The 14,589-nt window shown below is 33.2% G+C and overlaps 1 protein-coding gene across 1 annotated transcript; it reads left to right on the plus strand.

Moving 5' to 3' along the window:
- The first annotated feature begins 10,337 nt into the window (after window positions 1-10,337).
- Window positions 10,338-13,051, plus strand: LOC136209232 (two-component response regulator ARR9). Its single transcript, XM_066000653.1, has 5 exons — window positions 10,338-10,644; window positions 10,720-10,823; window positions 11,001-11,078; window positions 12,435-12,505; window positions 12,591-13,051. Exons 1-5 carry the CDS (start codon window positions 10,527-10,529, stop codon window positions 12,838-12,840), a joined length of 621 nt encoding a protein of 206 aa, XP_065856725.1. The 5' UTR covers window positions 10,338-10,526; the 3' UTR covers window positions 12,841-13,051.
- The last annotated feature ends 1,538 nt before the right edge of the window (window positions 13,052-14,589 follow it).

The following is a 14,589-nucleotide window of genomic DNA, read 5'->3' on the forward strand; positions in this document are numbered from 1 at the left end:
TAAAATGATGTGACTTAGGCTTAATGGATGTAGAAATTGCTCCCACAGTTGACTGCTTAGGAGATGCTTTATTATGCTTTTCATGTGGAATGATGTGTAATCCTTTGTAATATCTAGCTGAACCAATCGTCAGCTGTTGATTGGTGTCCTGAATATTACAAATATCAGAATCAAATAAGCATTTTACATGTGAATGTGATGCTAATTTGCTTACTGACATAATATTGAAAGTAAAAGAAGGTAGATAGAAAACATTCTTTAAGTATAAGCGATCATTAACCTGAACATCCCCTATTTTAGTAACCGTAAGCTGTTGATTATTAGGCAATTTCACAACTATATTATGAGTATCATGCACCGTATGAAAGTAATCTAGATTATTAACAATATGTTCAGTAGCCCCACTATCTAGAATCCAACCATGTTGCATAATATCCATAGAATCTTTCATGATATTATTAATAATAGGGATAGAAATACCTGGATTGATAACACTTCCAATGACATGAGAATGTCCTGATTTTGTTGTTCCCTGTGATGGATTATCCAGCATATTCATCAGCCTATTATATTGGTCTTTGGATAAAGTGATACCAGAAATAAGTTCTTGAGGATTTGTAGCAGCAACTGTTTGACTGTTTACAGGAAAATTCTCAGCAGCAACATGAGTTGTAGTATTATCACCACTACTAGAACCTACTCCTTTCTTCTTTGTGAACTTAAAACCAGCAGGAAATCCATGTTTTTTGTAACACTGATCAATTGTATGCCCAGGTTTGTCACAGTGACTACATTTGGGACCTTTTTTCGTATTGTCATAAAACTGACCCCTAGCCAAATTCACAGATGACTCAGTAGAAACACTTCCTATATTATGTCTCTCTTGTTGCAAAATTAAAGAAAGTGTATTAGTGATATCTGGCATGGGTTTCATCAAGAAAATCTGTGACCTAACATTTGCAAATTCAGAGTTTAAACCTTTGAGAAACCTAATGACTTGATCCTCTTCTTGATAATTCTTCATCTTAGTTAAGAGTGTTGAACACTTGCACACGGGATCGCAATTACAAACATAAAGTGGCCTGTAATTGATTAGTTCCTCCCATAAAATCATCTGGTCAGTGTAGTAATCTGTTACAGAAAGAGATCCTTGATTGAAAGAATATAATTCTTCCTGTAACTCATAGATCTTGAGGGAATCATCTTGTGCAAAACGTTTTTTCAAATTATTCCAAACATCAAGAGCAGATTCAAACCATTGAACACTTTTGGCTATAGAAGGAGTAACTGACCTTGTTATCCATGAGAAAATCATGGTATTACATCTATCCCATGCTGGTCGATTCTGAATTCTAATTGAAGATAGCGGCATCGATCCATCGATAAAACTGATTTTATTTTTTGCACGAAGAGCCCTCTGAAATTCACGGCTCCATGAATGATAATTGTTTCCATTCAAAACCTGCGCTACAAGAACCAATGAAGGATTCTCTCCTGGATGTAAATAGTAGCAACTAGCCGGATTCAAAGATGGATCCACAAACCCTTGATTTGAAGAATTTCCTCCATGAGAAGTCTGATTTAATGGATTCTGAGTACCTGTTTCAGTTTCGTTTGCCATTGTTCAAGCTTGAACACCAAAAGTACGAATAACTGAACAAGACGAAAGAAGATTTGTGAAAGAAAATTTTTGCAAATAATTGCAAAAGAATGAATCGATCGCTGACAAAACGATCGAGAGGTGGAGAAATTACAGTAATACGATTTCTGATTCAAAGATTTCAGTAAAACAATCGCAATAGAATTGAGATTTAGCACGAAAGCGTCTCTGATACCATAACAGATCTGAATAAGATATGCGTGTTTACTGAAGAAATCTAACCAAAGGTTAGACAAATTACAAGAATTGAAAGATTGAATTACAGAGAATGAAGGAATTAAGAAATGAAATCTTGAGAATATAAAGATCACAATAATCGATACCTTATACCTAGCAGCTAGTCTGCTATTTATACAGCCTAAAAACTAACCGTTGAGTAAAACGGTAGAAGCTACTGCGTTTTGTCTAATAATAACTATATCTAAACAAGTTTGTATTCCTTTGTTGATTGGTTCTAAGTATAAAGATAAGGTTTGGTGTGATGTTGTGACGATGGATGCTTGTCATTTATTTTTAGTGAGACCTTTGCAGTATGTCTGTGGTGTTAACCATAAAGAGTGAACTAACAATTATTCTTTTATGTTTGATAATGCTAAAATTTTGTCGGTTCCAAATAATAATGGAGAGAACCCCGTGGATACGAGGGAGAATAAGAACTTTCTATGTCTTTCCCATTTTGAAGAGGAGGTACATAAAATAGGGCCGGTGTTTGTATTGATCGGGAGAGAGGCAGATGAGGCATGTTCAGTCCCACAGGTAGCTTAGAACTTGGTTACTCAATTTTCGAATGTGTTTCCCATAGAGCTTCTTGCTGACTTACCTCCATTGTAATATATTCAATATTATATTGATTTGGAGTCGGGGACAACTCTTCCTAATCGTGCATATTACAGGATGATCCTAAAGGAGCATGAAGAACTACACAGGCAAGTGGAAGAGTTAATGGCTAAGGGGCAATGTTCGTAAGAGCCTGAGCCCCTGTTGACTCTAAAGAAGGATGGCACCTGACATATGTGTGTAGACAGTCGAGCAAATTAATAAAAATAACTGTCATGTATAGATTTCCTATTCATAGACTTGATGATTTTCTCGACCAGATTAGTGGTGCTACCATGTTTACACGGGTGGATTTGAAGAGTGGGTCTTAGTAGATTCGAATTAGGCCCGATGATGAGTGAAAATTTGGCATTTAAGACTCGAAAGGGCTTAAATGAGTGGCTGGTTATGCCATTTGGGTTATCTAACTCCTCGAGCACTTTTATATGTGTGATCTATGAAGCACGGACACTTCCCCGGGGTCGCCGTGGCCGAGTCAGACTCGCCGGACTCGGGGACACGATGGGGACACGGTGGGACACGGCGGTGACACGGCCGGAGCATCGGACACGGCTGGGACACGGCTGGGACACCGCGAATTGTAAAAATAGGTAAAGTTTAGGTTTTTTTTAACTTACTGCGATTGCGATTTAGGTCTTCTCTCATGCGATTGCGATTTGCTTGGTCTGCATCATCTGCAATTTCGATTTCTTCTCCTCCTCTTTCTTTTGAAATCGATTCCTTCTCCTCCAGTTTCTTTTGAATTCACTTCTTCTCTTCCTGTTTCTTTTGATTCCGATTTCTTCTCCTCTTGTTTCTTTTGCTTCTTTCTTTTTTAGGGATACCGATTTCTTTTTTGGGATTCTGATTTCAGTTTCAATTTCTTTTTTAGGGATTCAGTAATTTGGTTTGATTATGATGTTTTTTTATGGATTAATCACTTATTTATTTGTGATTTAGTAAGTTTTTTATATATTTTTATATCTAATATATATAATTAATTATATAAAATTTGCCATGTCCCAGCCGTGTCCGTGTCTCATATTTTCTAAAAATACCGTTTGCCGTGTCCGTGCTTCATAGTGTGTGATGAACTAGGAACTGAGGCCTTTTATTGGAAAGTTTGTTGTAGTATACTTTGATGATATCTTAATTTACAGGTTTGATCTGGTGGCATATATGCAATATATGAGGGAAGTTTTAACTGTGTTGAGGCATGCTCAGTTTTATGAAGCTAGATAGAAGTGCATTCTTGTAGCCCCAAAGGTGCTATTTTTTTGGTATATTACTTCTAGTGATGGATTGCAGGTTGATGAATCCAATGTGGAGGCAATTCAGTAATAACCACAACCTATAACTCTCACTGAGGTTCATAGCTTACATAGGTTAGCGACATTCTATCGTCATTTTATTCTCCACTTTAGTAGTATTATGGCACCGATCATAGACTGTGTGAAGGATGGTAGGTATATATAGATAGAGAAGGCTATAGAGGTATTTCCCAAAATTAAGATCCGATTGACGACAACTCATCTTCTAGTGCTTCCCGATTTTTCACAACAGTTTGAGTTATATAGTGATGCTTTGAAGGTTGGCATTGGTGTTGTGCTCAGTCATAATGGTAGACCAATAGCTTACTTTAGTGAGAAATTGTCTAGCCCAAAGCTTCGTTATGCAGGTGGTGAAGAATTGGCGTCATTATCTGTTTCAGCGGGAGTTTGTGTTGTATATTGATCATGAGGCATTGAAACATCTCAATCGGCATGATAAAGTGTCTCATCTCCATTCTCGTTGTATTCCTACTTTCAACATTTCACATTTGCGGTGAAACATAAGGTGGGAGTGAGTAATCGGGTTGTGGATGCTCTAAGTCATTGGAATAGTTTTTTTACTGCCATGCGGGTTGAGATACTTGGCTTTGACTCTTTTCGTACTACTAATGCATATTTTGCTAGTATTTTACAAAGAGTATGAGTGGAGCGAACAGATTTTGTAGAGCATGAATTGTTTCTATTTTTAGGTAATCAACTATGTGTACAAAATTGTAGCATGTGGGAGAAAATAATTTAGGAGGTTCATTGTGTGGGACATGTGGGGCGTGACAAGACCCTATAGTTGATCATGGTTGTTGACTTTTGGTCTTCGATACGCAAACAAGTTGACCGATTTATGAAGCGGTGTCATATGTGCCAAGTTTCTAAGGGTACATCTAGTATTGCGGGTTTGTATATGTCGCTGCCTACTCCGTCACATCCATGGGTTGACATCAGCATGGACTTTGTTCTTGGGTTGCCTCGTATATAGTGTGGTAACGATTCTATTTTTATTATCATTTTTCTAAAATGGTTCATGTTATCCCTTGCAAAAAAAAAAAAAAAAACTATTGATGCTGTGAGTGGCCCAATTATTCTTTCGTGATGTATACCTTTTATATATGGGGTGCCCGAGTCTATTGTATCCAATTGTGACCCATTTTTTGTGAAGTTTATGGAAGATGGTGGGAACTCGACTGAAGTTCAGTAATGCCTAGAAGTCCAGACGGATAGTCAAACTGAGTTGGTGAATCGATCCTTGGTAATCTGTTACGTTGTTTAGTTAGGGATCATTTGAAGAGTTGGGATTAGAAATTGTGTCAAGCTGAATTTGAATATAATCATTATGTTAATCCTAGTTCGGGTTTTAGTCATTTCCAGATTGTCTATTCTTATGTGCCCAAGGGTCCTTTGGACTTAATAATTGTGTTAGACCGTACTGGTCTTCATGGGAAAGCTACTGATTTTGTTGTTGGTATACAATATGTTTATGTTATTGTGCGTGGGGATTTAGAGAGCTCTAATGTTCGTTATAAACAGACTACAAACAAGAAGCAGAGACATGTGAAGTTTGAGATAGTCGATTTTGTATGAGCTATTTTGAGCAAAGATCGTTTCTTAGTTGGCGACTATAATAAGCTCTCCTAAAAAAAGATTGGCTCTGTTAAGATTATAGAAAAGATCAACCCGGATACTTATCGGCTCAAGCTACCGAATCATATTCGCACCGTTGATGTATTTAATATGAAACATCTCGTGTCTTTGACTGATAATTCCTCTTGCTAATGAAAATAAAAATAAGTAATCTTCAATTACAAGCATGCCTAAAATCGTTGACCAAACTATTAAACATAAAATCTACTTTTTTGAAAAGGTAAAGATAGAGCAATTATAGGAATCCTAATCTTTACGAAAATTTCAGAAGAAAGAAAAAGGGAATATGATGACTATAAAAATTGAACACTTGACTTTTATTTTCTAATCCAAAGATTACAAAAGATATTGAAGAGTCTAATCATAATCATCAAAGATTTCATTTGACGCACAAAGACATGCTATGATATGATCCTTTGAAATATATGGTCTTGCATTTCTAGAGGGTCAATCTCTATTTTTCTTTTTCTAAAACGGAGAAGACTCAAGGCTCGGAAAGAAAAACAAATAAAGTAAAGAATTGAAAACTATAAACGAACAATTTTGTTGAGCATCGTTTTTCTACCATCGGCTGAGAGCATCTCTTGGAGACTTGCAGGAGACACATCAAACTCATGATGTCTCAAGAGGTAAGAACCTGTGAAGTTCGCCAACCGGTCAGCAGTGCGATTAGTTTCTCTATATGTATGCACGAAAGTGGTAATATCAATTAATTTCATAAATTTCAATAAATTTTAAAGAAAAAATACAAAAATAAACCATATATTTGTCTGATTTTTAAAGGCATTCTCCATTATTTAAAAGTTTGGAAACATCAATTTTCTGCTCAATCATTCTATAAAAAAATATTATCGTGATTATTTATTTGAAAATGAAGTGATTTGTAGTTAAAAAGATTGTCTTTGTAAATTACTTAAAATATAAAGTCTGAATTTACAAATTAGTTAAGTCGAAAGTATTGTTTAATCAAAAAGTTCATATACCTTTTAACCGTAAATTTCACAAATTACAGAACTTTTATTGCAAAATTATCTTTAAAATCGGACAAACTACGAGATTCATTTTTGTAATTTTCTCTAAATTTGATTGCATTCAATTCAACCATGTAATAATAGTATATGAAACTAACAAAATTTTCAACGACATAAACTTACGGAGATCCCTATGTAAATTTAAAGAAAATCCAACTCAAGGAGACTTCAAGGAAAAGGGGGTTTTGGAAACTTCTTGAGGAATTTACAAACACTAATCTTTTTTATTAAATATTTTCAATATTACACCAATTTTTTTTCTCTTACATCACTTCATTTTTATTACCCTCCCATTCATAGTAGTTTTAGCAACAAAATTAAACTGGTGTATATTTGTAATTTTAAAAAAGCAAAAAACCTACTCAAAAAAAGAAAAAGAAAAAAAAAACTTGGTTTTGTTATTTTAATTTTACTATATTGTAGATATTTTTCATATTCAACAAAACCCTACCTTATTCCTTTCTTGCTCGCTCCGTTATAGGAACTCTGGCTTCCTCTGTCTTAAAAACGCTTGTTTTGATCTTCGTTCTTCTTCATTGTCGACAAATTTCTATGCTTACAAAGACAGGCTGCAAATCTAGACCGTTGATACTCTCATCAACAGATCAACCACAAAAGTCGAGTTGCTCCTATTTATTTGAGACTTGTTTTCCTTTTTCCTCCTCACATCGTTTTGTTTTTCTAAGTTTTTTCTTTGTTGCTTAAGTTTATTTTAGTTGGATCTCATCAATTTTACCGGATCTCTTAATCCGTTTGAACTGTATTTGTTGTTCATAATCTTTGTTCTTGTAATATTTTTTAATTTAGCAAGAGCAGAAACAGTAGATCTTATCCATAGATCACTAGATTTATGTGGTTGTGGAGGAAAGTACTCAGGTCCGAAGGTTCAAAAGAGTTGAGATGATGAAGATTGGATTACAGTTGCTCTTTGCGAATTTGGAGTTACGAGAAATATATGTTTTATCGGTTGTTTGTGAACCTTTAATGGTTTTTTCTGATTTTTTTTAGTCTTTTTCTTACCTACGCGGATCGTGTACTAGGCAAAGCCTATACGTGTGTGATTTTTTTATTTCTTACTTCTTTCATATTTTTTTGTAATTTTCTTATCTAATGAAATATTAGCATTTTTCATAAAAAAAATAATAAGGAGTGAGAGAGAAAGCAAATGGTGAGAGCGAGATGAGAGAGAGGGTGATGGTAATGATATGTCATTTAGAGATTGGGTAAATGTAGAAAAAAAAACACTTTAATTATTTGACTAAAAATTGTTACATCAACATTTTCTAAACGTGTTAATAGTTTGGAATGTCTTTGCTAACGGAATGAACCACACTGTATCCAGTTATCAACTTTTAAACCACAATGATTGTATTTGAAAATCGACCAAACTGTTAGGGTTATATATATATATATATATATATATATATATATATATATATATATATATAATTTAAAGCCCAATTAGACCTTGCCCTACTTCTAACTTTCTAAAATTATCAATTTGTTTCTCAATTTATATCTCAAAAGTCAATTAGGTCTTTAATTTCTAAAATCTCCAATTAACTCCTTAACATTGAAATTACCAATTGGGTCCCTCCTTCGATTGAAATAAAATTTTAGTTCGATTTTGATTAATATTTTCAATTTCAGTCAAGGTTGTGTTATCATACAAATATAGCACAAACACAGGTGTCTTCATCTGAAGGAAGGAGGATTGTACGATACAAGGAGAGCCTTCAGACCAAACTGTATTAGAGTAAATAACCATCAGAACATATGGACAAATAAGATGCCTTCTGAATCCGCTACCGGGAAGGACCCTTAATTGACACTTATAATTCAAGATTACAGTTTAAGCATATTACAAATTGCCTAAATTACATCCGCCACTCAGGGTCGACATCAATCCTTAAAGGAAGTTAAGACGCACACCTCTCACCGACTACTGGATTTTCCCATGACACTATATGAATAGAATGCGATTTCGTAGTTAATGTACATACACACATCTATTGTAATTCTTGCTCCAATTGTTTAGTGCTCTCACTCTAACCTACTCAACTTAAGCTTTAGAGTGGGATAATCGGTCCCACCTTGATCCTTTTTTTGTCTTACTTCAGGCGTAGAAAGGATTTAAGTTGTCATATGAGCACTACTGAAATTTAGTGATATCAAATTTATATGGCGAGTGTGGATCGAACAAACACACGACCATGAAAAAAACAACTCAATGAATGCATCGTCCTCATGACCCATCTAGGAGCTAAGAACACCATGGACGCTAGTGGCAATGCACTAGGGCTCCTTCAAATCACTTCAGACCTTGATAGGCATATTGAGAAATGCCTAGGTTTATTAGCCATTCAAACATGGAATTGATGGATCATATAACTAAGCAGTTCCTTACAACGTCGACATGGTACAAGAGACCACTAACATGAATGCGGCTGAAATGGTCGAACTACAAGAGAATTTGGATATTGCCGAAGAGGTTATCAAAATAGTATAAAGGGAGGATTCGATCGCATGTTCTACCAGACATCATATTGTCTACAGTTGTCCTCGGATGAGGGATATGTTACCATAGTACCAGTAAGGGGACGCAAGAAGGAGGTCTAGAGAGAAACAACGAACCCTCACAATGATTGAAATTATCGCTCCTGCTCACTCTCTTCATCCTATAATGAGAGCAGCTGGAAGGATTCCTATGGAAAAGATCGTTCCCCCCACGTCTGCCATGGAATGATGTGATTATATCCAAATTGCCATCATACCAAGGAGGCATCGAAAAGAGTGTGAATCCTTCTAGGACAATCGTAGATCACAGAAATGTTTTGGCGCTCATAGATCTCCATCACACAAAGCAAGACCTGATACCCTAATGAATCGGAGTCCCCACAGGACAGGAGCAAGGCACTAAAAAACTCTGCTGGATCAATATCTCGAGAAAGGCATCGATGGGGAAGAAAGATGAATGTACCAAGATCTCTCAAAGATCAACGAACAACTCATCAAAGCACATCCTCTGATAGTGAAGATAATTGGTGTCCTTAAAACATATTTTTACCACAAATGACAATCCTCTCGTGGGATATAACAAATGCGTAATTCAAACTCTAATCATATGTAGATAATTATCACTGAAAGCAAGAACACATAACGAATAGAGGAACATAAAGCAAAAATGCATGGACGAAAAAAAAAATGATAGAGATTTTTTTATAGTTTGTTTGTTTTCTCGGTCCAAGGCTCGTGGCACCCTTTAGATGGATCTTCTCCCAATTAAAGTTTTATGCGTATATTAGTACACTAGGATTGAAACACGATATCTCTAAGTTAAGCGACTTGATGCACTTAACCACTCAAATCAACTTTAATTGGTAAATTGAAGAGATTCAAATCATAACAATTTTAATTCACATTTTTCCAACAATTTATATTATGACCATCTTAACGACACCTCATCAAAATTAAATCATATATATCGCTTTTAGAATAACTATTTGTTTCGGCTATTATATATCTAACTTGATGAAAATTAAACCTCAATTATAACCACTAAATACAAAAACATTTTAACAACCATTTGTTATGAAATGGATCCAATTGACAATATCAATATATATTATTATTAACTACCTAATTGGTGATTTTCAAAGATTTAGAATCTAATTAAGAACTAATTGACTTTTACACAAACTAATTGAGCTTTAAGACTATATTTTTTTTTCCATTAAAAAAGAAAAAAAAAACTTCTTCTCCTCCACCTCCTCCTTCCCCTTTTACATATTTGCATACAACTCTTATATATATATAAATAAAACCCCACTTCTCTTCTCTCCTTCAAGATATGTTTCTGTTTTATTAATTTTTTCACATTTATGAAATATCTAATTAAAAAGAATTAAAAGATTTGGTGGTCGGATCTTGCTTTGTGGAATATATTTTTTTCTCATTTCAATTAAAATAAAAGAAGCTCCCTTTCTTCTTTTCTTTTCTTGTCTTTGATTTTCCCATCCAAATAAAAATAAAATAAAAACTTAGTTTTTTGCAATGTCTTTAGCTGCTGCTGCTGCAGAATCAAACTTAAACTTCCATGTTTTAGCTGTTGATGATAGCTTAATTGACAGAAAACTCATTGAAAGACTCCTCAAGACTTCTTCCTATCAAGGTACCTAATCTTTTTCTTTTTCTCAGATTTTTCCTTTATTGTTTCTGATTTTTTGTTGTGTTCATTTTCTTACAGTTACTACAGTTGATTCTGGTACCAAAGCTCTTGAATTTCTGGGTTTTAATCCAAATCAACAAATCCAATCAGATTCACCTTCTGTTTCTCCAATCACTCATCATGTATGTTTTTCATATTTTGGGTTAATTTGTTAAATTTTACTAATTTAGGGACCAAATTGATATTTAAAATTCAATTTTGGATTAAATTGATCCTGATTGTAATTCCAAGAATAATGTATGAGAAATTTTGTTCTGGGTTTGTGATAAATTTTGTTTCTTTTTTGTGAAAAATTGCAGGAAGTGGATGTGAATCTCATAATTACAGATTACTGTATGCCTGGAATGACAGGCTATGATTTGCTTAAGAAAGTAAAGGTAAATGCTTTTATTTATTTATTTGTGTTTTTCATTCTTTTCTATCATTATATTTCAGTAGATTACAATTATGGTCATTGAACTTTAGATTCGCCTCCTCAAAATGATTGTTGATGATCTTAAAATTAGAAAGAAAAAATCAATTTTTTTCGTTTTAATGTCATTTAGGTGTTATTTGATTTGCTGAGAGAAGTTGAATGTTGAGAGAGAAAGTGATTTTTAAAATAAAATATGATTATAAATAACTCTCCATTTTGAAGTTTTTAATTGTCATTTTGAAATATTAATTGGAGTTTAGTAATTATAATATTAAAAAATGTAAATTTGGTTGACTTTTATAGAGAATAAGGTGCAAAAAATACTCATAAGGTTGATAGCTATGAGCAGTTTTACTCCTAACGTTTAAAATGATGCAATTTTACCCTCTAACGTTATCTCTAATAATGTTGGCAGTCAAGAACAATTTTACATCTAAGGTTGACAATTTGGGTCAATTTCAGATATTATTATAAAATACAGATATTTTGTTCCTCATTCTGTACCAATTAGTTTTTAAAAAAAACAGATTTCACATTTTTTTTTTGTGTAATTTAATAATAGAATTAGAGATTAATTTTTTTAAATTCGAAAAGGTATTTGTATTTTTTGTCCACATTGTATAAAATACAGTATAATTTTAAAATTTTTATTTTTATTTTTTTCATATCTATTCATGTGTTTATGATCTATTACTAATGAGTGATAAAATGACCTGCATGTGAAATGTTGATAATAAGAATCGTGACTGATAAAATAGTTTGATGAATTATTTCTCAAATTGATCCAAATTAAGGGTAAAATTGCTCATAACTACTAAATTTAAGAGTAAAATTGTACCATTTTAACTGTTAGTCATACCTATCTTTTTTATATTATGTTTTGAAATTTAACTGCTTTATAGTGAAAATGAGCAAAGATCAATAATATTCTCACTTTCTATTCTAAATCTATCATTGAAAAGAACAGTGTCTATTCTTGGAAATTCTAGGTTCTTTGAATTTTGTTACCAAGACTGAAATTATTTATTTATTTATTTATTATCCAAGATTGTTATGGATTCTGTTTATTAAATATTCTGGCCACTTGCTATATAATGTCAATGAAAATCTTTATAGAATATTTTGCCACCTATTTTTCTTTCTAAATAAATCATGCCCCAAGATATTCAAAGATTTATTTTCTCTCACCAATATTGCACTTGCTTTTATGTCATGTTTTTATTTATTTATTTATTTATTTATTCACATCTACCATAAAAATTTACATTTATATTTATTTATATACCTAATCTAAATATATATATTTATTTTTTTTCAGGAATCCTCGTCCCTAAAAAATATACCTGTAGTCATAATGTCATCTGAGAATGTTCCTTCAAGAATCAACAGGTCAGGAAAAAAAATTAAAATAAATAATTTTGAAAAATATTTAACTGGGATTTTATAAATAAATTTTTATTATTTTTTGTAACAGATGTTTAGAGGAAGGAGCAGAAGAATTTTTTTTGAAGCCAGTAAGAAAATCAGATTTAAATAGGCTAAAATGTCATATGATGAAAACAAAATTAAAAGATAAAAAACAAGAAATCATTGAAGAATCAATTGAAATTGAAAAACAAGAGAATAATAATATTCAACAAAATAGCAATAAAAGGAAGTCCATGGAAGAAGGCCTTTCACCTGATAGAACAAGAAGAAGATTTGATATTACAACTGTGGTCTGATTAATTAATTACTTTTTTTTTTAATGCAATTTCTTTTTTTATTGTTTTTTTCTTATTAATTGTAGAAATTAATGGTGATTAATACAGACTAAATAGGAAGTAGAAGTGAAGATTATTAATTCTATTTCTAATTTAACTTTTTTTTTTTTAAAAAAAAAAGAGGATTATTTGTTGATAATTATGAATCAGATTTGGTTTTGATTATGTAGTAGATGTTTTATTCTATTTATACATATATTAAGGAAGATATTTTTAGAAATGTAAATTCGATTTGATTTCAAAGTAGATCATACAAATAGGGTTGTAATCGAGTCGAGCTTTGGCATGTTCAGGTTTAGCTCGTTAGAAAATTGACGAGTTCGAGTTTAATATTCTGTCGTGACCTGCTCACGAGTTGTTCGCTTGATAATTAATGTTTGCGAGTTTTGCTCGCGAGCAGCTAATTAATTCAGTTCATGAACTCCACTCGCGAACAACTTATTAATTATATTCATTAATTATATTGATTTGAAATTTATTTACCACAAAACTATATAGTTTTAAAATCTACAAAACTAGAGTTTACACTTCTACATTGTTTTACATTTTCCCCTTTATAAAAATATTATTATTAAATAAATAATCGAACCAAACTTCACGAGCATGTTCATGAACATTGTAACCGAGTTTGCTCATGAGCTTCTTCATGAATCTATAATCGAGCTCGTTCACGAACTTTTGAACCGAATTTTACCGTGTTCAAACTCGGCTCGTTTGATGGAGAAGTAGATGGAGATGTTGCTCATAGGATTAAATCTGGTTGGTCGAAGTGGAAGAGTACTACGGGTTTCCTTTGTGACCCCGGCATGCCTAATAGATTGAAGGGAAAATTTTACCGCAAGACCAGCATTGTTATATGGTACGGAGTGTTGGGCAGTGAAACATTGTCACATCCATAAGATGTCGGTGGCGGAGATGCGTATGTTGAGATGGATGTGTGGTCATACGAGAAAGGATCGGGTGAGTAATGAAATAATTAGGACAAAAGTAGGGGTTACAGCTATTGAGAATAAAATGAGAGAAACCCAACTAAGATGGTTTGGCCATGTGAGACGTAGAGCGCTTGATGCGCCGGTTAGGAGGACCGAAGAGTGGCAAAGAGATGTAGTGGTGAGGGGTAGGGGAAGACCTAAGCAAACTTGGAGGAGGGTGATAGAGAGTGATCTGAGTTTATTAGGAATTGAGGAAAATATGGTAGCGGATAGGACGGAGTGGAGGGAGCGAATTTGTGTCGCTGACACGACTTGATTTCACGGTTTTATATGATGGTTCATGTTAACCGACCCTGAATCATTTCGGGACTAAAACTTTGTTGTTGTTGTTGTTGTTGTTGAAACTCGGTTCGTTTACAAATCGAGCCGAACACCGAACCGCTTACAGCCCTACACACAAATGACAACAAATGTAGGTGGATTGAATTAAAATTATGTTGTAAGCAACTAAAACCTACTATTCTTTTTTTTCCTCATATAAATACCTTACTTTGATATCACTTTATGATCAATTTCATCATTAAACTTTGATACCACTCAAAATAGTCAGCACTTTTTTTATATTGATTTCATTATTAGTATTTATTGCCAAATTATTTCAAAAATAGCACATGCTAGCACATTATTAAGTATTCAATTTTTTTTTTTCACAAATTTAATTGGTAACGGTAGATCTATCCACCTTCAAAATCAAGATAAAATACATATTTTGATGAGA

Source organism: Euphorbia lathyris, chromosome 10, assembly GCF_963576675.1.
Source record: "Euphorbia lathyris chromosome 10, ddEupLath1.1, whole genome shotgun sequence".
In the NCBI taxonomy this organism is placed as follows: Eukaryota; Viridiplantae; Streptophyta; class Magnoliopsida; order Malpighiales; family Euphorbiaceae; genus Euphorbia; species Euphorbia lathyris.

What these genes read in the sequence shown, in the direction of transcription:
- LOC136209232 (XM_066000653.1), top strand. Translation starts at nt 10,527, where the DNA reads ATGTCTTTAGCTGCTGCTGCTGCAGAATCAAACTTAAACTTCCATGTT. An exon ending in ATTTGCTTAAGAAAGTAAAG is followed by an intron (nt 11,079 to 12,434) that starts GTAAATGCTTTT and finishes ATTTTTTTTCAG; the next exon opens with GAATCCTCGTCCCTAAAAAA. An exon ending in GTTCCTTCAAGAATCAACAG is followed by an intron (nt 12,506 to 12,590) that starts GTCAGGAAAAAA and finishes TTTTTGTAACAG; the next exon opens with ATGTTTAGAGGAAGGAGCAG.